Below are 27,366 nucleotides of genomic sequence, written 5' to 3'. Positions count from 1 at the left end.
TCTTGGCACCACCTTCTTCGTGTCACTGCATTACGTGGAGTCACCAACGGTTTGGGGATGGCAACTCTGCCATGAATGTTCACAGAATGCAGCTCCCTTTGAATGGTCTTCGTTGATACAGGGTCCTGGAGGTGATTGTTCGTCTCTGCCGTTATCTGGGACAGTGTTGTCTTGTGCTTTCGAGTCACTATTCGCTTCAACACACGTCGATCCCTGTTGGATATCTTTGTTTTTCGCCCACTATTCTCCTTTGCAGACGTTGTCTTTCCATGTTGTATGTAGGCTGTCAGAACAGTTGACACTGTGCTCCGTGCTACACCAACAAGTGTAGCTGTTTTTGTCACAGATGCTCCAGCCAGGCGGGCTCCTATGATCATGCCTCTTTTGAAATCTGAAAGGTCGGACATACCTGCATTTGACGGATAGCTGACTGCCCGCATGCAACTCTCACACCAGCTTGTGATAGACTGATATGTTTGCTTTCATCGCCACTAGATGGTTGAAAACTCTGCTGAGTGTTGTTCCTTTTCCACGACGGCGTATATAGGCCTTTGCAAACCAAGGTGTTCATATTATTTTGTCCATTACCTGTACATATCTTGATTGTTCTGTTCGATAATTTGCCATTAAAGATAAACTACATACGTTTTTCTCACCGGTGTACAAACTCTAAGGTGTCATTATATTTGGAAATTACGTGTTAGTGCACTATAGGGATTCGTACGGTGTTCGATAAAAGAAAATGTGGTAATCATGAATTTGTAATGTGTGGTTGCATATCCAAAGGATAGAAACAGCTTTCGTAGTATCACAGGGTCGAAATGGGGGCCTGTTAAGCACCGGCGTCATTGTGTGTAAGAAAGCTACTTGGAGAAACGTAACTGGTGATCTACAATATAATACATCTTTCACTTTAGCAAGAACTGACCTCTTTTGCGGTACTTTCTTTTCATGTTTTGAGATTCGAAGAAGTCTTCAGGAGCTAACATTGTTAGGTTTATCGCAAGGTCTTAGCTTTTTTCAAACTTTCAGAAGTAGTTCAGGGTTATCAGTTCAACATTACCAGGGATACATTTGGCGATCCAACAGCTGCGAATGACCCAAGATATTCCACTAAGAGAGCATGTGCTTTACTCTATCTCTGTTCCTTAAGCGAATGCTTTATCGGGGAATAGTCGAACAGATACGTTTCACCACTCTCTTTGTACCTTTTTTGCGGACAAACCTCAAAAAAAGCTTAACTTTCTCCACTAGTTGTAGCGTATCACACATCCACATTCTGAACTTCAGAACTTTAAACCATCTCTCAACTAAATCGACCAGGACCATTTTGGCGGTAGAAGTGGTGGAAAAAAAAAAAAAAAAAAAAGGGGGGGACCTTCTTGCCATAAAATATTCACCTTTCATCTTCGTCGGTATGGTTCTGCTAACGGCTTTGTGCTATCTCTCTTCTTTCTTAGAAAGACTGGGAGGAGTAGAGTTGTGCATGGGATATTGATCCCGAATACGAGGCTTGTATCTCTCCACGCTTAAAAATAGGACCACGTGACGAGACAGTAGTTTTGAGAGCTCGTCTCCATTAAATCGTGTCACGCGAGAACTTCTTTTGGGAAAAAGAAACTCCCTCCGCCCCCCTCTCCCCCATCAATATCCTCCAGCCTCAACAACAACGTTCCAATCCTGCAAAGTAAAGCAAGAGGGTCTCGTTAGGCAGCCGATGATCTTCGCCTATTCAGCTATCGCTACACTCTCCTTCCTTTATTTCATGGAAAGGGAAAGATTTACACCTCCTGTGGTTAGACAGGTCAAGTGAACAGATCAATCAATAAGCTCAAACAATAAGGTTACAATGCAGGAATAGCAATGAGGTTTGTTATTAGTGTAGCAAGAAGACACAGCAGTCAGAGCAACAGGGCAATAGAAATACTGAGAAAGGATAGAAGGGAGGATAGTGGCGGTAAGGACGCATGAGGACAAAGAAAGAAGAGGCTACCAGAAGATGAGGAAGAGATACAGGGCAAGATAGAAGTGGGCAGATTAGGAAATGAGTAAAGAATTGATTTGGTTTAGTTTAGTTCTATCTACTTTTGGCTAATCGCAAAGATGAGGATAAGGATGAGTGATATAAAACTGAAGGGATTCGAATCCGGGACCCCTGGCATGGTAGCGAGCTGTGCTAACCACTCCACCACGGAGGCCGGCAGAATAAATACATTTGTTTGCATGATTTGTTTCTTTAAGTCCACTTTATGCACAGATAGGCTAATCGGGATTGGACCTACAGTTTAAAATCAGTGTGGCATGTGCCTACACATAAGAAATAGAAGGATAATGGAGAAAGAAGAGATAGTGATGAGGAGTCAGGAATAATGACACACTGAGGAAACGACATGGATAAACTTTAATTCCAGTTGACGTTATATGTTGCGGTTTATTCGAGTATGGACAGTTTTTCTAGATTTTTCTTTTGGTATTAAGATAATGTCATTTGCAAGTTCTCATTACTGTAGTCTGCTCGAGAAGTAAAGAACCTATGATGAATCTCCAAACAAAACAAGCTTGGAGGTATATTAAATATACCATAAACAAGTTCCCGATTGAATAAATTATACATACATACAAATATAATATATATATATATATATATATATATATATATATATATATATATATATATATATATATATTATATACGTATATACACACACATATATACGACTTTCACGAGTAGAGAGAAGTGAACTTTACAGATAATTTACAAGGGACATTCAAATTAAAACCATCTGCCTTGTTTTTATCTACAACATATCTGCATGTAGAGTTGCACAAGTTTGCTGAATTATAGCATGGACCTATTGTTGATCAACGTATATTTTCAAGTCTGGGTTAGAGCCTGGGTATATCAGGAAGAAGAATATTTGGAATCTAGGTGCAGTCACTTACGAGCCACCGCGAAGGTCTTTCCACCCATCTGCGTGCGGACGGAGGCCATTGTCGAAATTCCTCCTCTATTCGTAAACTTGCTGGAGTGATAAGCATGCATAGAGTCATTAAATTTTCATTTTCCGTATTTCAGGCTTCCAGAGGGCAAGAAACCATTGCTCTTTGCTGGTGAATATGTATACAGAAGGTGCAAACTTAAAGATGACAAAAATGGTGTTGTGAAGCTCCCTTGATCAGTGTTGTAGCCTTGAGGTCGATGTGTAAATAACAGTCAATACCTCATGTAAATTTGAGCTGTTTACAGCCTGTCCTGTAATTTTTGTTGGACTTTTAAGATTTCCTTTGACTCTCCTTCGTATAATACAATAACATATATAACTCACCCAAAACCTTTAAACCTTTGTAATAAAAAATAAAACAGCAATACGATATATGGGAATTGTATGTCATGGGCAAATATTATTGTTTCAACATGTAAAATGGGTAGAACTATGTTTTTGTCAACATATCCTCCGTGAAATCAACAAAGCGCAGGTGTAGATCTACTGACCATGTTATATACATCTTCCTCAGTTGGTAAGCATTTTAGAAATATAATTGATTGATTCTTACGTGTAGTTTTATTTATATTACAATCCGAAAATGTATACTTCATTTATGTAAACCCTATATATCCTCAGATGTCGATATAATTTACCAAATTAATCCCTGACTCAAGACACATCAATAGAACTAAAACGTATATTTAATACCGATCCATCTGAAATTCTGTTAGACCAATCAGAACTTTTGTCGCCCCATCAGATGAAGGAGGTAATGTCCTACGTACAGTTCTAAAATCAATACTTACCTATCATCTTTCTAATTCCTATATTTTATAGCTCCTAAAACACATTTCACGCAATACGCATTGACGACTTTCACAGGTAGAGAGAAGTGAACTTACTTACATATAATTTGTAATACAAGCAAGTAGTATTTAGTATATAATCAGCAGTATACAAAATATAATTCTACCTGAAGGAGCACCGATAACAGGCACAGGGACACACGATCTACACCTCAAGGCACTATTCTCTTCTCTATTCAATAGTACAATTAATTATCAAACTTTTGAACGATTCGTTAGATCTTTCCACTTCACACACCATGGTTTTTAAGCTTGTAAACAATATTTAAAAAATATAAATTCCTAAATGCATATTTACCTCGTCGTTTTTATGCGCAGAATCAATTTAATATATCCAAATAAACTTCATAAAATTCAAGAAATAAATTCTTAATCAAACATAAATTGACCACAAAGCTTCAACAGGCACGTTCGACAAGGCATGCAGAACATTTGTCATGCATGTTTCAAGAAATAAGCATAATTTATCGGTTGTTATGATGTTAGCAACACTTACCCGTAGATGTTATGGAGCTCCCTGCAAAACAAACAAAATAAAATATGTTTTAGAAAAGCATTAGCCAACCAGTAGAAAATATTAGTTATTATTTACAAATAAACACCAGCATCACATTGTTAATAGCAGTAAGTAAGCACCAACAATAGAGTATCCATAGCTACATAGAAGTAAGTCCTGGAGATTAATAGGCGATCGAAAAGATTAGTGAAAATAAAGCCAAAAGGCCGATATAGGTAGGTGAGAAATTGAAACTTCAATGAGAATGGTAAATTTGGTTATAAAAAGAAAGAAAATAGTTTAAAAGACCAATTTCATTCTTAATATTAGAGCAAAGTATGTCCTTGTAAAGGGTAGATGCTTTCATATTGTATAATTCGTTATAAATGTAAGTATATATTATAAGTATATAAGTATATATTATAGTTATGTGTCTGATATGGGTGTTTTGGGCAGGTTTTCGTATGGTTATGGTTATTTATGTACCACATAGAAAACAATAAACTATCCGTTTATATCATGCTAAACATGCCTTTAGGTCGTTACGTAATTATATAACCCGTTACATAAGCCTTAATCAACGTTCATATACTAGAAACTGATTACAGTATATATAAAACTTTATAACTTGCTTATGTATACGTATTTCGAGATAAAATTCACACGAAATGTTATCGATTGTAATGTACGGTAGTTATATTTTAATAAGATGTTTGTGGATTTAAATATAATGTGGAACTTAATCATTTGAGGAACAATAAGACGTTCATACCATAGTTCAATGGAAGTTTCTTTCGGATTTACATTAGGTTTACATTTGTCATCAAATTCCAAAGTTTTCTCCGAACTGAGTTTGAGTTGTTGTTTTAAGTCCACTTTAAGCACAGATAGGCTAATCGAGACTGGTGGGATTCAAAACATTACATGCCTCCACCGGGTATCAAACCTGAGAATCTTGATTAAAACGCGACGGCGTTACCATTACGCCATCAGGAGGCTCTCCTCTGAATTGTCCGTAGCTTGGGAGTTTCAATAAGCGATATCCCAAATATACTTGCAGTTTCATTGATGAAACAATTGCAAATTGAGCATAAAATTACGTTTGGGGTCTTCTTGAAGAGAATAATTGAGAGCTCCAAATAGTGACAATTAACTAGTGTAATGACAATGATTTTAGTGTTTCGCAATAACACTTCAAAGAGTACTGCCACAACCCATAAATAAAATAAATTGAAATGAGACCAAAGCACCTCTAGTGGTAAAGATTTGACTCAAGAATGCTAATAACTTGATTGTTAACTACAATACGAATTACACAATAGGATAGCAGTGAAGGGAAATAGTGTTTTATACAATTTAGCCACCCCCATTTCCTTTTTACCCGCAGACCATGGTTAGAGAATGGGCTTTCAGTACAAGTATGTTCAGACTGCCCTCTTACCAGTTGGATTAGTTGTTGCAATCTCCACAATTGGCGCTGATGTCGTGGTTGAGTAAATTTTAGTTGGGCCTGTGAAAGGAACAGAAAATACACACGGACTGAAATTAACGAGTCAATTTACACCAAAAGAAAATCATACACAACAAAAGCAGAACAATACAAAAATTAACAAAATAATAGTAAGAAGCAGAAACATAAATATGTATATGAATTAATAGTAGCAATTTAGTTAGTAGCATGTGTTAACGGTATACTTTCTTACTGCACTTTAATTTCAGTTCAACAATAGACTTGACTTCATAACTTATTGCTAAGGCTTTTATTTAAAAAAATGTATTATATATTAAAATATTAAAAATCAAATGTATGCAGTTAACTATAGCATACCAAACAATTTCTAATGCGGCGGAAATGTTGCTTGTCAAATGTTAGTAAGAATAAGATTTGTTTCATCAGTGCCATTGCATTTAACACCCATTTATGCATAAGTGTATGAAGGCAACGCAAGATATCAGGAAATGAATTACCAAGTATGCTTTTCTCTAGAATGTCTTCTTTACTTTATTATAATGTGATGACTGATGAAATAATTTTTATATCAACTATAAGTTCTCACTTCAAGCACCTTTATCACACACTTAATGTGTACGTAGCGGTACACGTTTACCACCTGCCATAATTACCGTAGTGGGGGACATGCAGAACTGAATAATTAGGTAATAAAATATAGAATGTTATGAAATGATCTAAATTCAAGGTAGGTTCATATCACATGGTCCAGATTCCACCACGGAAATTTCCAAAATACGGAATTCTCTTGCTTACATAACGTTGTACGGAAGTACCACCCTAGGTTAAAAGTTGAAATTTCACCACAGTAACTTAATAGCAGCAACTTCAGTTTTACAATCATTAAAAAATTAAACTACAATGTAACAAGTACAAAATTGCATCAACACAACATATTCTCCTACATCTCAACTTACGTACATTAAACGAAATAAAAGAGTCTAATAACTAGAGACGTGAAGTTTTCGTTTCATTTTTCCCTAAATTTCGATGTTATTAATTTAAAATAGGTGTTATTTTTACATGCATTTTTACTGTTTTTACTTAAGATTTTCACATTGTGTTGGTTCTAAAAAATTGTGACAAATTTTAGTTTTAATAACAAAAAAAATATGACTTGCCTTTATGAGAAATGACCAAATGTCTTCCTTTTGGAAAAATATTTCATCTCATCAGACACTAAATATGAAATGTTTATTAAATGATAACACGCAACACAATCTTTGAACACAATCATACACATCACATTTTCATAACAATGTCAAAAAATCCCTCTGCGACCTCGAAATACTGTTTTGTGTACACACACATACACGCCTCAAATCCTCCGAAACACAAAAGGTGCTTCTCATTGAAAATGTTCCCGTTCCTAAGAAATTTTCCTCCCGAGCGAATTCCATTTCAGTACGAGGTTAAACACTGTCAGTATGTCACTGCCAAACTGCGTCACAATCTCTTTTGAATAGAACTGTCACCAGATAGACTACAAATGACAGAATAGCGCTTTTTTGATCAGAAGAAGGGTTATCCCCAGCTAATATTGCTTATTTCGCGGTGTTTTTCACGTTGATGTGTAAAATTCGGTGTTATTCTGAAAAAAATTGCATAATTCGCGTTAATTCGCGATTCCGAAACACCGGAAACTTGTCTCCTTTACCTGCCAAAATACATTTTATACACTTTATTTTCCTTTCCACAACTTTTCGGTGTTATAGTTAAAACTAAAACTTCACGTCCCTACTAATAACACTTTGTACAGTAAACTTTTTTAAAGTAATATTGCTTACAAAATACCTGTGTGAAACATGAGAAATAAATCAATCGTGACATCTTTGAACAGAGTTAAGAGATATAGTGGTAGATCTTATTGAGGAGTACAAGTTCCTATTAAAATATCATACAAATCATAAAATATAAGTATATAGCTCACATTATTTCATATCTTATCTGTGCAATTATATAGCTTTCAATTGACCCACTGCTCTATTCAGTATCATACTGTGTTCAGCACTAGGAAATAAATAATTTTCTCCCAGAGTTCCAGGATTCGAATCCAAGACTGGACATGGCTGTTGTTTGCGTGTGTCCCTTCCTCAATTTCATGTCATCATCAATCATTTTCAGCGTCGCGATTAGCTAAGTGTGGCATAAATAACAAAATTGAAATACAATTATTACATCAAAGTACAGAGTGTCCGAAAAGTCACGCAACCCGGTGTTTACGACCGTATAAAGGAATAGCGAAACGGAATGAGAAGAAACGCTTTCTGCCAAGAGAATGCCCTGTATATTGGGAAAATTTAGAGACAAACATATGTAAGAACATGCATGTTTTAATAACAAATAAGCAAAGTGTTGCCAAAGGCGGAAACAAAATATTTGCAAATCGTGTGTATTGATGCACAGAACCCATTGAGGTAAATTATCGCAACATTTCACAATACCAACGAACAATGTGGATGGCCATCTAATGAATTTGACAGAAAAAGAACTTTGACGAAGTTTCAAAAACATTGCAGACGGGAATAAATGGGCTGTTCCAAAAATCGATGTTTTCACAATATTACGAGGGACACTGGCAACACTGTTGGTGTCACGTGTCACTAACAGATGTGTTTTACCTCAGGCTATCACACTAAGGCACTTTTAACGACAAAGGAGAAAGTTGGTTATTCTCGAACATATGCAATAAATTACATACACCTTGCAACCCTGAAATGTGGGTATCCCTAAATGCTTATCTTACGCTAGAATGTGACGATGTTCGGATATATTCATCAACAATAAACACTCTTTCCTGTGTAGAATATGGCATTTTGAAAACACACACACGATGTCAGCATAAGTAGACACAATCTGGAATGCCGTTCGCGACAAACAGCAACCACTTAAGGTACAGAACACATAACAATTGATACATGTTCTTCTGTACCCACATTTCAGGGTTGCAAGGTGTATGTAATTTATTGCATATGTTCGAGAATAACCAACTTTCTCCTTTGTCGTTAAAAGTGCCTTAGTGTGATAGCCTGAGGTAAAACACATCTGTTAGTGACACGTGACACCAACAGTGTTGCCAGTGTCCTGCGTAATATTGTGAAAACATCGATTTTTGGAACAGCCCATTTATTCCCGTCTGCAATGTTTTTGAAACTTCGTCAAAGTTCTTTTTCTGTCAAATTCATTAGATGGCCACCCACATTGTTCGTTGGTATTGTGAAATGTTGCGATAATTTACCTCAATGGGTTCTGTGCGTCAATACACACGATTTGCAAATATTTTGTTTCCGCCTTTGGCAACACTTTGCTTATTTGTTATTAAAACATGCATGTTCTTACATATGTTTGTCTCTCTAAATTTTCCCAATATACAGGGCATTCTCTTGGCAGAAAGCGTTTCTTCTCATTCCGTTTCGCTATTCCGTTATACGGTCGTAAACACCGGGTTGCGTGACTTTTCGGACACTCCGTATAATCAACACAAAATTGAAATAGAACTCAGGAGACACGTTAGTATCAATACAAAATTGGAATAAATTCACGAAACGAAATATCATGTCGTAATAAATATTAACTGAAAGAAATTTAGTTTTGCACAACAAATGTAAATTCAGAACAAGGAACACATAAAATATTGATACGCTGCAATGCCTGCCTGCGTCAAAGAACTCTTACATTTAAGGCTACCACTCGAAAAAACAATTTTCAGAGAACCGTCGAGAGATGGCGGGCGTGTCCCTAGTTCCTGCTAGCCTCGACGAACGAGGAAAAGTCAATTCTTCTCTTCTCGCTCGATTTCCGCTAGCAAAGCAGCGTCATACCTCTTCATGACGTAACGATGTTTCGGGCAGGGGGCCCCTGATGCTATCACAAAATGGAATTTTTGCCAACAAAAGTGATTTATGCATATACACACATCAGGGTACAAGCGCGGAATAGGGTGTTTCACTATCGTATGGATCGCTAACGGACCATGTCCAGCGGATTCTAAAAAAATGTCACTGGGCGAGAGCGAGAGAGAGTATGTTTCATCATCAAGCAGGGGCTATATTCGATGCTATTAATAACGTACGGCATCAGTTAAAGTCAATGAGTTAAATACAGATATGTTTCCGATCGCCCCCCCAAAAGAAAACAACGAAATGGATTCAGAAAACAGACGAAATATGTTGAATGCTGATTCTGCTCATTTGAATTTGTGTTAAAATGTTTGTGGTTCAAAAATTGATTGCAATCCTCCTGATACACATCTGATAAAGAGGGAAAATATTCTGCTTCAGGGGGTCTAATGAAACGAAATATTGCACCACTGTATAAAACCTCAGCAGATTTTGTCATCTAAACTTCAAAACACATTCAATAGTAGTCATAGCTGAGAGTATTAGAGACCCAAAGATTTAAAACTGAAAGAATATCCGCCAACAGTTTTAAACTTGCATACAAGTTTAAAGCTCTTTATCACTTACACCAAATCTACATCTAACGTTAGAATCAATACAAAATATGAATAAAATAATGTAAGATTCAGTATGCAATCAATACAATAAAAACAATAAAATAACAGTTGGTCGTATGCTATAATAAATACTAACTAAAATACAGGGTGGTCCATTAGTATGGAGAAAAATATCGCTAATGAAACACGAAAACAACATACCGAAACATGATGCAGGGAAGGGAAGAAACCAGATAGAGTATATTGCCAACAACATGTGGTCATATTGAAGTCCGCCATCTTCAATTTAAGTAGAAAGGTGGGCATGTGGCATATAAATATGGGCTAGAATTTCTAGACAAACACGATGGTCTGCTTTAATTTCACGTAACTTGAATCCTAAATCTGTTTAAAACCGAAAATTAAACATAAAAAATTAAAGACCCTCTACTGACTTTTAACCCCTAAAAGCACTTGTAGCAACATTCTCCAAATAGGGAATTTGGTGCAGGCACGAGACAAATGAAACAATAATATGAGAAATAAAACAAAACTCCTTCCAGCCAGCCTCCGTGGCGGAGTGGTTAGCACATCGCGCTGCGACGCCAGGCCCGGGTTCCAATCCTGGCATGGGCATGGACGTTTGTGAGTGTCCAATCATCAATTTCATCACATCATCACCCATCCTCGCAAATTAGTCAAAAGTGGCATAAAAACCGAAATACAATAAACCAATTCATTCAATCAATCAATCAATCAATAAAAAAATCCTTCCTAACGATAGAGGTAGCTTCAGTAGAAAAGCTATGGTGCCGAGTTCTAGCTAGGCGACTGTATACTAAATTTCCTTATGTTATTCTTACGTAATTCAGCACAACAGAATTCTTGTCCTTTCTCACACTGATTTTACCTACAGAATAAAGCCATCACTTCTGTCATGGAACAAAAAACACCGTGCACTGCCACCTTTCAGCCTCACAGAGAAACGCACAAAGAACCGGGGCAGTAACAAATGATATGAAAGATCTTAGTAAATCCTATGTGGAAGTAGGGGAGGGGGATATGCCTCAATATAGGCCAGCAACAACATACAACAAGGGTTAATCTACAACACTCTGACCGCCGAACTAGATTGGTGTGGGTAAAATCCTTCCGAAATGAATGCAAGGCATAAACCATCCATCATAGCTGTCAGTTGTAAATAGATGACCAGAGGATTTTATGCTAGCCACAATTCCGCCTGCTATTACATGACTTGCTTTTGCGTGTTCATGAAAAGATTTTTTTCAGTCTTTTTTTCCCCCGGCTTGGCAGGATGAGGGGAGAGAAAAAAAGGTATCCAGGTCACCTCCTGAAGGATAGATATATAACAGGCACATACGAGAAACGAAGGCTAGAGAGAACCCTGAAAGTTTTCTCCGAATCCCTCCGCCGACAACATGACAAGAGCGTGCAGATAATCTTGGGACCAGGAAATCTTAATTTCCATGGACGCAGCCCGAGTGCAGCTGACCGCAGCAATGCGCCCTCCACGTCACGTGGGTTGCCAACTCGCAACTTCCGGCTTGAATTTCCTTGCTTACACGCAATGTGGGTTATCCGCCTTCGAAATCTGGGCACCCTCCTGTTCTAATTTGTGGAGGGGCCTTGGCTGCCAGATTCCCCCCCACCTCGGTGAATCATACTAAGTGGAGAAAGAAGAGGGTCCGGTCTGTTGTTGAGCCATAGATAACAAGCTTTGGCAATTCGTGGTCAATATTCGCCCCTTGCACTCAGACTAGCGTCGCCGTGAAGTATTTACTTGCTTTGCTTTTGTTCTTGGCGCTGTCATTCCCTTCTGTTCTGTCGTTATTCCTGCAGTTATTCCTTTCAGTTCAAATTTTCTTCGCTGATGCTCACTTTGGTTTTATCGTTATTCCTTTATGTTCAAATTTTCTTCGCTTATGTTCACTTTGGTTTTATCGTTATTCCTGCAGTTATTCCTTTCTGTTCAAATTTTCTTCGCTTATGTTCACTTTGGTTTTATCTTTATTCCTGCAGTTATTCCTTCCTGTTCAAATTTTCTTCGCTGATGTTCACTTTGGATTTATCGTTATTCTTGCAGTTATTCCTTTCAGTTCAATTTTCTTCGCTGATGCTCACTTTGGTTTTATCGTTATTCCTGCAGTTATTCTTCTTTGTCCAAATTTTCTTACCGTTCATTCCATAAGCAGTGCTGTTTTTCCCAGTCCTTTTATTTCTCTCCATTTAATTCTTCTCGATTATTCTGCTTCTTTGAATTCCATTCGAGTTTACTTTTTTGTGACTATTTTTTTCACTTTGGTACTTAGTTGACATTGCGTTCTTTCTTGTAACCTCTCATTACTTATTACTTGGTAAATATTATCCACGGATCCACTTTTCATCTTACTAATTTCCTGTTTCCACCATCTTCGTTACAATTTCCTTGGGATTCAGTCCTTCGTAGTAACTTAAATTGCTCATATTTCTTCATTAACCCAATGATTTTTACGGTTATTCAATCATTGCTCAATAAATTTGTGGTTTTATATTCCTGTTCATTTACAATGCACTAGTATAATATACCGGCGGTCCAGATGTACGGCGTCTGGCTGTCATGTGGGACACCTTGGTTCAATTTCCGGGGTGAGTGATTTCAGGTGTATATTTTCCCGCCAATTTCCCTAGCTGTTCTGTAGTTCAACCAGCCTCTAAAAACTTTGTACCTACTAGACACACCCCGGGGAGGTGAAGGCATCCGGAGCGTGGTGTTTATCACATCACCTCCACAAATGGCGAGGTTGTGAATGTATGGGCTTCTACCATCACATCCATCTCTATGTCTTCATGCCATTTTTCAATGTCCTGCGGTAACTTTATTTTTACTTAGTAGTAGATAATAATAATGTCTAAACCACACTTTTACAATCAGTGATTATAGGAAGATAAGCAAAATCTAATTGTAAGTGCTGTAAGAAATGTAATGTAAGCAAAGAAAATGAACACATAAGGAAAATAAAGTTTCATGGTGTGAATAAGAAATCTATAGGATAAAGAGTGTTGTCAAACGGGATCGCGAACGAAGACCTAAATAAGAGGGCAATAAGAATGAATAATAACGAGTGTTTTGCAAATTATAAGGAAACAAGATAAATCAGGAATTAAGTAAGTGTTTCAATTTATATTTTTTGGATCTTAGCGTCGCCTTTCTGCCACTTTTGGCTAATCGGGGCGATGGGGATGAATGATGATTAGATCAAATCGGTAAACATCTATACCCGTGTCTGGAATCGAACTTAGAACTTCGTTTGAGAGTCCGAAAGTCGGTCGAGCAGTCGGAATTGAGTACGTAAGCAATGTTAAGTGTCTAAGACATGGCATTATAAGAAACGTGGCAAAATAAACACTTATACCATGTCCCAGCTATCTGTGGAGCAAGGCTGCGCATAGCGTCAGAGAAGCGAAGGAGATCGAGTGGCCAGAGCGAAGGAGTACACGCTGCTGGGAAGGCTGGTAACTATACTCCTTTTCCGGAATGTCTGAAGTAAGAGAACGCGAACTCGTCCTGGGCGCACGTTGCGGGTGTTTGCCTCGTCCAATGAACGCGCGGAGGGGAGAGGAGCGCGCGGGAGAGGTAGACTCGACTAGCCAATCGCACCCTTCTCCACCTAGCCTGGCCCCGCCCACAAGCTTTCGCCTCTGCGCGTCGCTACTCCAGACATTGCGGAAAAGTTGTATATTCGCTTTCCCTCACTCCTCTTACGTGTTCATTGGTGGAGCCGTCTCGCATCACTACTTGCGCAGAGACTTGCTTTCGTTTGCCTGCTTCACAGTTAGCTGGGACAGAGTATAGAATTTTTGTGGGAAGAATAACGCTCGAGAAAGAAATTGAGCGGAGTAATCAAATGAAGAACTGTACGGGAGAGAAGCAAGATTAGGATCAGCTAAGCACATACACCAGCGCACACAGAGTCACATTAAAACACGTGACTAATGTATAAAAATCGGGAATATCGCAAAAGAAGCGAGGAACATGAAAAACTACGAGCTGTAACAACCCATGCAACAGACAGAAGCGAGAAAGGAACGAAATCACTGCATCCACCTGTTAGCACACACGAACTAAGCAACAGTTCTGTCTCTCTCGCACGAGCAAGGTTCAATCTTCTGTGGGGGATGATACCCACACCCCCTTCCACCAGACGGATACATTACTTCAAGAGAAGGGGGAGGGGTGTGTGGAGGAGGGAGAGAAATCCTCGCCCCATCCCAGGGAAGAGTGGGAGTGAAATGAGCGCGCGGGAGAGATCAGATAACCCACAAACTGCTACTGGACCACGCAGACGATCCAGATATCTTGCTATCCAAACACGGAAACGCAAATTATAATTACCGGCCTTCCGCTGGTGTGTTTGATACAGGCAGCCGTATTCGCCACCATTCGAGCGCTAAGTTACCATACCGAGCTACAAAGTAAACAAGCCGGTGATCTACTCGGATGAGGCCCATTTCTCCGTTCCTCTGGAGGCGGAGACGGGGTACAGCAAGCGTGAGGAAAGATAATATAAACACAGATATTCGGCGTGCAAACTGGCGAAGGAAAAAGTCGATAAGAATCAAAAAGAGAGGATGTGAAAGTCGGGGAAAGGGGGAGGGGAGGGGGTGCTACGACGCGTAAGAATCTTTAATCGACCTTTATGTTTTTGCATCGATGTTAAATGAGATAAGTTTGATTTACGAGCTCGATTCTTCGGAACAATTTTCTCATATTTGTTTACTATACAAAACTTGCATACGGTACATGGTGTTACGAGCCTCTCCGATGGCGCAGTGGTAGCGTCCTTGCCTTGTAATCAAGGGGTTCCGGGTTCGATACCCGGTGGAGGCACAAGTTGTTCGGATCCCACTTTAAACTGTAGGTCCAGTCCCGATTAGCCATACTGTGCATAAAGTGGAGTTAAAACACCAACTCAACAACAACTACATGGTGTTACCAACAAAATTAAATAATAATCATGGAAATTATTTAAGACAGCGTACTATGTTCTCACCACTAATCATGGTTTGATGGAGTTGGTGTTTTAAGTCCACTTTATGCACAGTAAGGCTAATCGGGACTGGACCTACAGTTTAAAGTGGAATCCGAACCACTATGAGCATCCACCGGGAATCGAACCCGGGACCCCTTGATTACAAGGCGACGACGCTACCACTGCGCCATCAGGAGGCTCACTAATCATGGAAATTATTTAAGACAGCGCACTATGTTCTCACCACTAATCATGGAAATTATTTAAGACAGCGCACTATGTTCTCACCACTAATCATGGAAGTTATTTAAGACAGCTCACTATGTTCACCACTAATCATGGAAATTATTTAAGACAGCGCACTATGTTCTCACCACTAATCATGGAAATTATTTAAGACAGCGCACTATGTTCTCACCACTAATCATGGAAATTATTTAAGACAGCGCACTATGTTCTCACCACTAATCATGGAAGTTATTTAAGACAGCTCACTATGTTCACCACTAATCATGGAAATTATTTAAGACAGCGCACTATGTTCTCACCACTAATCATGGAAATTAGAGTTTCTACTAGATTTAGAACCTAGAAATCAAGGAGGATAGCTTGTTTGTACATATCTCCACTAACTCATGCAATTTCATAGACAAAACGAAATAAAATTTGTGTACACTGAAAGTACAAGAAAGTACAAAGTACTTTAGCACATTATAAGGAGTCATAATAAATCAGGAATAGAGTACGTGTTTGTATTAATACGATGTTTTTGGTATTTTGGTACTTTTCCCGTATCGTTTGTATTTATAATCGTTTTACTGACACTTTTGGCTAAACGAGAGGATGAGCGATAATTAGATGAAATCGATGAACACCTACGCTCTAGTCGGGATTCGAACCCGGTTGAGAGCCCGAAAGTCGGCGGAATTTGAATAGGTAAACAATACGAGTGTCTAAGCCATGTCATTATAAGAAACGTGGCAAAGTGAAAACTTAGATTTTTTGTGGAAAGAACAGAAGTTCGAGAAAAATTTAGAACGGAGTACAAAAATGAAGCAAGATTAGGTAGGATTAGCTAAGTAGCTGCCGAATAGATATATTTGATTGAAGATAAGGTACACCCACAAATCCGTACAGAGACAGGGAGAGCATACATATAATAAATACATACATAGCTTGTGACCATTGACAGCAAACGGTTCCACCATCCATTTCATTTCATGATTATTATTCGTATGCAAAATGGAGCAGGTTACTGGACAAAGACTCGTCGATCAGGTTTCCAGACGACAAACGCCCACCGTAACTCAAAACCGCGCCACTCAAAAGCATAATTTTAAGCGACTCTCGTAGCGACAAATGGCGCACTGGGATATTTATCCCCCCATATTTGTCTCTGGCCTCCTGAAGGGGAATTATTATCTGAAATTCCGCTGGTAACAGCCCAGCAAATATTCTGCAACGCACAAGCGCATACATCAATATCGAAATTAGTTCCATAAATACTGCGTGAGTAACAGGTGTGGTTTACCACCACCGACAGTGGCTTTGTAGGGAATACAATGAGGAATATTCCAGATCGATATTTAGGCCGCACGGACCGAAAATGTATGTTGCAGAAGACAAGGTAACAATGCGTTTTAACGAATGTGATCCCCCTGTAATTGGTGTGTCTTCGATCATACATGACAGTGTCCGTGAATGAATGTCGTTTTGCTAGGTATTCAATTTAGGCCCTCATATAGCGGATTATGCGTAAGTGATGTTTTTTGTCATGCTACAGCGTAATTGCATGCAAAGCGGGTGGCATATTCAACAGGGAAATTAAGTAAGAAACATTAACTTCCAAATTACCAAAGCAATAGCTCAACGTACACCGTCGGTAGCTAAATGAGTATTTAACGCCCTATCAATGCGAAGGCCATGTCAATGAGTATGTTTCTGAGTATTGAAATATTTGCTAATATGAATTGTAAAATGTCCCATTTCCAATCAAGGAGTAACAAGGTCACCGTAAGGTCGTTGCCTAGCAATCAAGGGGTTCCGGATCCAATACCTGCTGCAGACACATACTGGTTTGTGTCGTAATCAAAACAGTAGGTCCGGTTCCGATTAGCCTATCTATGTATAAAGTGGATGTAAGAGAGAATTCACACTGAAGCGACAGGCGACAGTTGCCGCTTGAGACTTTCACCAATCGAACGCAGGCTTGTGTGGCCTGCCATGCCGCTACCGTTTGAAACATTGCTGTTAATTGGTTTGTTCCCAAGCTACAGGTGTAGCTTTTCGATTCTACGTGAATTCTCCCTGGGAGAAAACTCAAATAAGGTTACCCGTGAAAAATAATTCATATTAATTAGTACCAATACATATTACTATTTATTATTATCAATGTACATCTACAAATCAGCTACATGGATTGTGAAAGCATGGAAGCCTCGACTACGGTGACGGAGCTGTCAACCACGAAGTCAGTTTCCAGGTTCGAACCCTGCTCAGGTATGTGTTTCTGCCATCATCACTACACTCCGGGAATCTCTGGAGCAAGGAAACGACAACAAGTCCTCTGCGCAGGTAGTGACTCGAGAGTGTTCGACCAATGAACGCGTGAGAGAGAAGTGAGTGCCTAGAGTGGAAACTGCGGCTGTTCTAGCAGCCCCTTGCAGAACTGCTTTGCTCCACTCATTCGCTTTCTCCCATTTTCTACCGTTATGGGCAGCCTTACGCCACAGATTCCCGCAAAAGGTGAACCACACAGTCGCTACTAACTAAAGAGGTTTAAACAGGACGTAAAATAATATAAATTGAAGTACTCACGCGACTCAGAACTTCGAAAACGTATTTTAAATAATTGGTATTATGTTTCAAGGAACGTAAGCCATATTAAATCGGTACAAAGCTTTCAAAGCAATTAATTGATTGATTTTTATATTATAGACAATTAAGCACATAAAGTAATTTTTGATCATCACTTCATTCGGCAATAAACCCTTAATGAAATCACAATAGAGCACAGAAAGAGTCCTAACGATAAAATAAAATATCGGTTAAAAATTTCAATATCAAACATGAACTAAAGTTCAACTGTCTGTGAGGATTAAATATCACTAAATAGGTGGAAAGCTGAGGCTGTAAAGGGACACTCAGCACTCACAAGGACCAACACAGGACAACACACAGCCCTAATATTGGCTGTAGGTAAAGACGCCAGAGCCTCGTTAGCCTACAGAAGGTGTACTACGTGGGAAAGAGGTTGGCTTTTGGGTGCCTTGCCAGAAGTTCACCCCTTGCACCCCCAAAGCAATTGCGTCTTCAGTAACAAAACACCGCAACGCGGAACTTGGAGAGCCACTATTTGTACAGTCACCGGCAAAATGAAATGGAAAACCTAGATCCTGTAATACTCGCTTCCTTGCAAGGCGTTATGTAGAAGTTGCCATTGAAAATTTGCTATAAAAATCGCCGTAGAGTTAGGCAACACACAAAACGCCTTGCAGGGAAGCTCGTATTTCAGAATCTAGGTGTACCATTTTTATTGCAGGTGACTGTACATTAGGGTGGAACGAAAAAAAAAATTCTAATAGTGCGGAAAAGTTGTCTTTTGATGTAAAAACGACCAAAATGAAATTTGATGGTAATCGGAGCATGTCTTGAGGTGCCGCAAGTACGATCAGAGGCCTGCACAAGACCTGGAGCAGACCCGTTCGCGAGACATCGCTCCTAAAATACCATGCAACCTGCGCAACACCCTCACTTGAGCAGCTTGTATGCCCACCTGCCCAGATCGTTCCTGGCAGGCATTGTAGACCCGCCGGGTACCCGCAGTCTTACGATACCTAGTAGGTCTCAGTTCGTTCTTTCCATCAACTGCAGACCCCTCCCTCTGCATGACGTAGTTGCTTCGAGTAGAAACGGCACCGGACCCACACCGTTCTGCAGTGTTGCCAACTGCACTAGATTTTCACTACTTAAAAAAGGGAACTCAAAGCTTCGTAAGCCACATCACCAATGAAATGAGATTTACGACTGTTGCTACCCCCCCCCCACACACACACATTGAAATAGGTTTTCCGTGGCACAGGATCCATAAGTATATGTCGTAAACAACCAATATACGTATATATAGTGATATAGGGCAGGACTGAAACATGTCACGTTCGACGCTGAGGTCGCGAGTCGAACAACACACTGTTCTACTGCGAACACCAGGGCCGTAGCCAGCCAGGGGCATTGCCGTTACCCTCGTTTGGGGTGGGGGGGGGGCAAGTACTTGGATAAACGTGCCAACAACAACAATCACAATAATAGTAATAAAGTAGCATGAAAGGCATGATTATCCTCATAAATCATGCAAAAAGGGGGTAGAAGTCGGTTCTCACGCATTTGTGTTGAAACAGGATTGGAAATTTTTTTTTTCAACACGTCATTTTCACATTAGTTAATAATGGAAAACAAGCACACAAACTGTTTTTGAAAGAAAGAAAGTGCATGATAAATGCATTCCGAATGTACATACATATGGCATGTAAAATTTCCATCTACAATATTTTCTTTTCACATGGAGCGACGTATTACATAATCAATTCATCCAACTCGTAACAAACCAACATTAATAGCAAATAATATCACGGGCCGCCATAGCATTCCCTGTTTTAAAACTTTTCTCACTTAGATCGTTCGACGCTCATGACCGTCTCCCGCTACCCCTTTGCTACGGCATTGAACTTGATGAGATTGTATAATATTTTATAATATATTTCTACTTTCATAAAATTTGAAATCAAGGGGTTGCAGTTACCCCTCCATTCCCCCTCTGCAGGTGCCCTTGGCCGTCTGGAAGGAAAATGCAAGAAAAATATGAAATTTAATTCCATCTTGAGTACCCTTTAGCCCTGCTACTCTTTAATTCTGCTAGCCTGTTTTTTCTTGTGCTTTAATGTTTGACCCCCACCCTGACCCCTCCGCTAGACTTAATTTTCGTCTAAGGTTGTGAGCAATGCCACTTGCCCCCCCTCTGGTTGCGCCACTGCGTGCCTGGTTAAGGCACCATGCAATGAAAAACAATTAGTTTTCAGTGAGGAGATTTTTGTTTGCTCGATCATTCATTTAGATAAATGAAGCTGTAATACTGCGTGCATTTCCTGGCAATAAGATAAAAACTGCTTACAATGAACTGAAATCACTAAGTATATACTGTAAATTCTCCTTAAAGCAGAGAGCCTCCTAGGACTTCGTAGGATTTAGGAGCTACGTAAGTAGGCAACACTGGCTGCAGCCGTCCACGTGGTGATGAAACACCTGGAGCGACACGCTGCCGGAGGGCTGTTTCCTTCCAGCAGGTTTTGCAGGCGCCCGGGTCTTGTTGAATGCCCAGTTACCTTGTAAGCGCAGAGCGCCTTGAAGACCAAGAACCCGGGTAAAGACGCAAGTCGACTCGTTGCCGTGGGCAGGCGAGCAGGTATACCTGTCCTCGCGAGCAAGCGGGCAGTGGGTAGGTAAAAGGCAGACTATGCAGCCCTCTAAGTACGATAAAGTTTCATAAATTTGAATTTTGTTTGGTCTATTTCAAACTTTTTCTCTAGTTTCTTATTTGCGCTATAAAAGCCCAAATCAAAAAGTTCGTGCTTTTTATGCCTTTTTATTAATAGAACAAAGTTTTTTTTTGGGTTTTAAATTTAATATTTTAATAATATTTTTTTTATTCTAACCACAAATTTAACCCCCCCCAAATGTTTGTTCTATTAATAAAAAGGTATAAATAGTACTAACTTTTTTGATTTGGGCTTTTATAGCGCAAATAAGAAACTAGAGAAAAAGGTTGAAATAGAGCAAACAAAATTCAAATTTATGAAACTTTATCGTACTTAGGCACCTCAAGACATGCTCCGATTACCATCAAATTTTATTTTGGTCGTTCTTACATCAAAAGACAACTTTCCCGCACTATTAGAATTCTTTTTTTTCTTTTTAAATATTTTCTTTCGTTTCAACCTACTGTACATCTTTTCCCGCCCCTGGCACTTACTCACATTAAATATTTCGCACCGTTATGTTCAAAGACCCACGGACACAGTCAATTAGTCACCGGTTTTATCAGGGACGTGCGTGGAATAGTGCCCTCTCGTTAGTGCCCATTACTCTCTCTCGCACACGCTCTATCTCCCCCATAGTCCTCCCTCTCTGTTACGCACACACACGCTCGACACAAAGGGAATAATGACTTTTCTCGAACAGGATGCTGTAATGTACAACATGCATTCACACACTATTTCACATATGTGTGATCATGACCCTAGTTTCCAGGCCATACCCTGTCCATTAGGGAGGTATCTGGCAGTTGCTACTACGCACCATCTGTCTGAGTTATGGAACCATGAAACATTTCTTGTCCATTTAGAATGAGAGGAATGTTTTAATTTAATTCCCAGCTTGGTGATGGTATTTAAAATTACTGTAGTTTCTTAATAATGTGAAACTTTGCTTGAATTGAAGTCAAGGGACTATTGAGTAATAAATTCAACCGTCATAGTAATATAGCGGTTTAATATAGCGTGTTATGACACAAACTTTAGGCCTAAATCTTGGATTAGCAAGCTACACACAAACATGTAACTATTTCTGTTATTTGACGTCGCTTTTCTACCTCTTGGATTAATCGGAGCGATGTGGATGATAGATTGAAAACTTCTGGGCGCATCGGCCAGTATGTACAATTTGCACACTTCAGTTCTAAAATTCTTACGTGAGAGTTAAGAAAGGGGCGTAAAATGTCCCTTGTGAAAAATTAAAAGGGCAAGCTTGTAAAGGGACCTGCACAGGACAGACACAACACATTGAAAGGTAAGAATGCACTAAACATATACTAACAGACAACGGAAGAGACCAGCTATTCTCAAAAAGCTAAAGAAGCTAAAACCCTTTGTTAAAACATTGTCATCTCGCACCAGGGATGATAACAGAGAATAATAGTCAGTTTGATGAAAGCAAAATCGGTACATTAAATAATAATATGTCGAACACTTAAAATGATATTACAGACACTACCCATTGGAGGGTCCAGCCCTTGCAGCAAGTGACCATGTGTGAGAAGGATATGTACAATTCGAAGCCGAGTTAAGATTACTTCTTCTCGGCGAGAGGGATGACCAGGAACACCAAGCACCAGTAATAAGGATTACAGATGAACTGATGCAATGAATGATGAGGCAAGCACAACCCATTCTTTGCATAGGAATCGAATCTGAAAACATTGACTTCGTAGCACTTTACGCTGGCCACCCAGACCCACCACACATGCAGTTTGACTGGCTTTAATCTCTCCTTGAAACGTGCGAAATTAATCTAGTATACTATTGGAAACAAATATGTATTGCGATGCGATACTGCCACCTCACCGGCATTTCGTGAACTACTCCGAATTATAAAGTATCATCCAACTAATTCAAAAAGTAATACTGCGAAAAGAAATGATGTATTTCATTACTAGTTTATCTACTCAACTTCTATAATATTGTTCAACCCTGAACCAAAGTGACCTCTATCTTACAATTCCAAAATATAAATGAGAAAGTTGGAAAGAGCTGCGTGGGGCAGAAGCGTTCCGGACATCTGTTGCGCAGGTCCAATGACCTTGTAGCTGGAAGCGATGAAGGTTTCATAAAAATCTGGGGGTATGGAAAACGTTTAGTTTTTAGATTCAGAACTTGAGAAACATTGCACATATAAGCATACAATAGGTGACAATGTTTTCGTCTTAAGGTGTGTATTAATTATTCTCCACGCAGTCAAATTGCTCCAGTAAGTTTGATAAACAGATACAAAGGGGAAACAATGTCTGAAAACTGCTCTTGCTGAATAAATATCCATTCCACAATTCACTAGAAAAGGGTTTAAGAAATCTTAGAGGAAACAAATTTCGATTTTGTTTTATTCTGGCTTTAGCTGATACTTCAGATCATTACAGCGATATGAAAACTGGCTTTGTGTTGTGTATTGGAGACTTGTCTCTGTTGAAGGTAAATAAATAAATAAATATGTTCATCAAACACAAGCGCAATATGTGCCTTAAGTTTGGTTTGTGTGCAGCAAAACACATTAAAAAAGCATGACGATATTAGAGCAGCAAAACATTTTTTTTAAAAAAAACAGCTTGTTACATGAAAGGATGACTATGAAGCATAACTTCATTTTCATCCCACCAAAATGTTATGACGTAATAAGTCGTAAATCAAGTAGCGAAGAAGCTTCGGATATTCGATTTCCCTTATTGGCTCGCTTGATATTATACTGAGGATTGCGCGGGAAGAGGGGAACGTTGCATCTCATGGACACACCTTCCATAGTATATGAAACACTAAAGAAATGTAACGTATAAGAGCGTACAACTAATTTGCAAGTGATAACAAGTAAAACAGTATTCACAAATGTAAGAAATGTGTTTAAATATTATGGAGATTCCACATCAAAGTAACAAAGGACACACGGCGCATGTCAGTTGTGAACGAACCAATCAACAGTAGCGGTACGTTAGGCACCACAAACCTGCATCCCATTGGTGAAATGCTCAAGTAGTACACGCGACAACAGATGCCGCTTCGGTGTTCAATCACCCTTATGTTAAGTAGACTCTTCCAATAATTCGTTAGGGTGATTAATTTAAAAAAAAATAAACGTGCAGACAATGCAAAATATGTCTCAAAACAAACATTACAGGCTCTATCCTCTGAATTAAATTTAAGTAAATCTTTTTTAAAATGCTTTAAAGAAATTGTTTTCCCTTATGAAATCATCTTATAAAAATCAAATAACGAACACTAAATACCCACGTTGGGACTTTTGAAAAATAAAGTTAAAAAGTAAACAAATTCTAGAGCAACCCATTTCTTGTAAAGTCGAGGAAGGTAATTGCTACGAAAAAGTCCTGCAAGGAACTAAAGAATTGCTAAAATGCAATAACATTTTCAAAGGCGATAATTTGTGTCTTTGTAACGAAAACCAGTATCGAATTTCAAAGGGCACAAAGCCTTGTGAAACTCTGAAAGAGTAAGCGACAGAAGAGGAACTTTGACGACACACGCCCTCTAGGGTTTCATGGTATCTTTTGAGGTCACAAGTACTGCAATTACCACCGTATCATCGAACAGGGAGTATCACATAATATTCTTATGAAATAAAAGTCTCCCTTGGGGTACGCCTGCTCATGCAGGAAAAAGGATAATGAACTAAAGGGTACGGTAGTGTTATTCAAGCGTGGATTTCAAATAAAGGCATTGGTAGGGTCTCTATAAGATCTTATGCAAAGAGGCCTGCAGTTCCAATATGGATGAATGTGGAGTATCATTATTACCAGAGTTGGAATTCAAGAAAATGGGGACTTAATGATCTTTAATGATCTATCTAATAGGAGACTTAATGATCTTTAATGATCTCTCTAATAGGAGACGAGTCTTTCACATATTTGTTTCTATTCAGTTTATTTTACGCTGCTTTCCTATCTCTTGGGTTAATAGTGGCTATGAGGATGAACGACGAGCTGATTGAAAGGATGATGGATTTGATTCACTGATTGAGTTGGTTTATTTTACTTCGCTTTCTAATTAGCTAATCGCTAAGATGAGTATGAGTCATGATATGATGAAATTGATGAAGGGACACTCACATAGAACACCCATGCTCAGGTCGAGATTCGTACCCGGGACCGCCGGCGTCGTAGCAATAGGATTATGGTGTAAACACAATATTACAGCCATGCCCAGGAATCGAAACTTACTTCGTGGAGCGTTCTGCTAAACACTCCATACTATCTCTTGGGTTAATCGTGGCGATGAAGATGAAACTGGGAAACTGATGAAAACCATGAGACACACACAATGCCAGGGATCAAAACGTACGTCATAGAGTGTTATGCTAACAACTCCATAACAGAGGCAGGAAGGAGACAATTCAAAGTATTGTGTACGGAGAAGGGTGTAAGTTTAAGGTATATGAACAATTCTAGAGGTAAGAGACTGACGCTTTCTAAGCATTATAATTTATATTTAATTTCTTTGTTTATGATTCATGAGACATATAATGAAACATATAACATAGGGGATTTACAAGTAGTAGTCTTTCATTTTGCATAGCAAAATTTCTTCAATTAGTATATTCTGCCAGCACTACATAGATACAAATTTCAAGGCAACTTGTGAATCTGGTTCATATCTGAATCAAAGTGAGTGGAATAGTAATTGTTGAGGTAATTTTTACAGAAAAAGTTTAGTTTAAAACACATTATTGTATATTCGCAACCTAAACATGTACTCCTTTAAAACAATGTACAGCATATTGCTCTTGACTGATATGTAAATTTTGACCAGTAAGGTAGATATTATTCTGGAACTGTTCATACTTATGAAAAGGGCCATGCTTCTTTAATTAAAATATGTAATTCAGTATTAGTATACAGTTCCGGGATCATCATGCTTTCACATGACAGTTATCACATTCTAACTAACTAACTCTGTAGCCTTCATAAGCCCGAAGGTTAATGGCTGCAGCAACACAAGCCTTCCATCTGTCCCTATCCTGGGCAAGATCATTCCAATCTTTTCCATTGTTACAGATTTCCTTTAGGTCCGTCTCAGCGCTATCCCTCCAATTTAAACTTGACCTTCATACAGGTCTCTTACCATCAGGCTTGCCAACAACGATCCTGTAAACTCTTCTTTTCTCTCCCATTCGTGCCACATGGCCTGCCCATCTAAGTCGTCTTGATTAAATTATTCTAATATCGCACTTTCAACTGTATGTCCAGTCCCAATTAGTGGCTAATATTATAAGTTTTATTTACTGTTAGATAATTAATTAGTAGAATAGAATTTATCCAAGTGGAAATGGAATAAGAAAATACGTAGGGCCACCAAGTCTGTGGATAAAGTGGACTTCAAACAGAAATTCAAATTCAAAATTCAGATGGCTTGTCCCATCTTAAAATAACATCCAGTATCGAAAATGACTGATTAATGATGTACTTTCAAAACTTCACTAGTAAACATCTTTATATTACGCTGCCACAAGTATCTTAGGATACAGCAGCATTCCTTCACCAGCGCCAGAGGCAAATCCAGAGAGACGCAGAGAACACTCCGAAAGAAAACATTGGAAGCCGAAGACCGCGTCTCCGCCTTCAATTCACAATACTTCGATATCGGATCAATATGAAATGGGAGACACTCCTCTGCCACAGGTGCACAGGAGCCCCCTCTTCCCCTCCCTGTTTCCCTGTATCGCTCCTGGTAAGAGCAGGAGGTTTGACGCGTATGTCAATATCTAGAAGGGAAGAACTTCCAAAGGGGGATGTAAAATTTATACTCAGCTAACTACAAACCGTGTGCTTTTCTTCCCCCTTCCTGTATCTGTGACCCACGTGAGCCGGTTCCCAAGTGAGAAGGAGCTTGGAGAAATTGAAGTGGAGTGCGGCCCAGAGGGTGGAAACTATAAATTGTGGGTCCATACTCTTATCTGTCCTCTTTCAAAGATGTTGGAAGAAAATTGTACATGTCTCTTCCTATTGGTCCTTCGCGAATAAGATACAAATGGGTTCCAACCTTTTCAATGAACTTCTGGTTTACATCAAAGTAAATAGTACCAAAATTGCGCGGGACAACGCGTCAAGGCCCATGATGGAATCTCGGATAGAACAATGACTTCATCATACACTCAAAATATTCTAGGCTTGTAACCTAAGGCTTTAGATACGTACAAAACTATTCTAATATGCTGTTTGTGTCGGAAACCAACTTTTACGCTAATTCCTAAAAAATAATGAAATATTTGGAGCTTTCTAATTCGGTGAAGATTTAAGGTAGCTATATCAAAAATACACCATAATTTAGCAAATCTGCTGCTCTTTTATTTCGGTTATTTTCACCATTTGTGTACAATGCACCGTTTTCGAGATATTATATATTTTAATTTTCAAGGCGAATTTTTTACGCCATTTTTCAAGATGGCGGCAAACGTACAGGTCGGAGAGTGGGAGGCGCTTCAAAATTGGATTCG

At 39.0% G+C, this 27,366-nt stretch overlaps 1 protein-coding gene across 1 annotated transcript in view; it reads right to left on the bottom strand.

Moving 5' to 3' along the window:
- The window catches only part of LOC145978532 (uncharacterized), a 628,446-nt gene that overhangs the window by 99,623 nt on the left and 501,457 nt on the right, over window positions 1–27,366 (bottom strand). Inside the window, exons 5-6 of the mRNA XM_083111184.1 lie at window positions 5,791–5,859; window positions 4,350–4,370 (exon numbers count right to left, since the gene is read on the bottom strand). Coding sequence (XP_082967310.1) covers window positions 4,350–4,370; window positions 5,791–5,859 — 90 coding nt within the window. The remainder of the gene's footprint in view (window positions 1–4,349; window positions 4,371–5,790; window positions 5,860–27,366) is intronic.

This window comes from Lepisma saccharinum, chromosome 25, assembly GCF_977018435.1.
Source record: "Lepisma saccharinum chromosome 25, izLepSacc3.1, whole genome shotgun sequence".
NCBI lineage: Eukaryota > Metazoa > Arthropoda > Insecta > Zygentoma > Lepismatidae > Lepisma > Lepisma saccharinum.
Note: the sequence above shows the minus strand (reverse complement) of the source record. Positions and strands in the feature narration are given on the sequence as shown.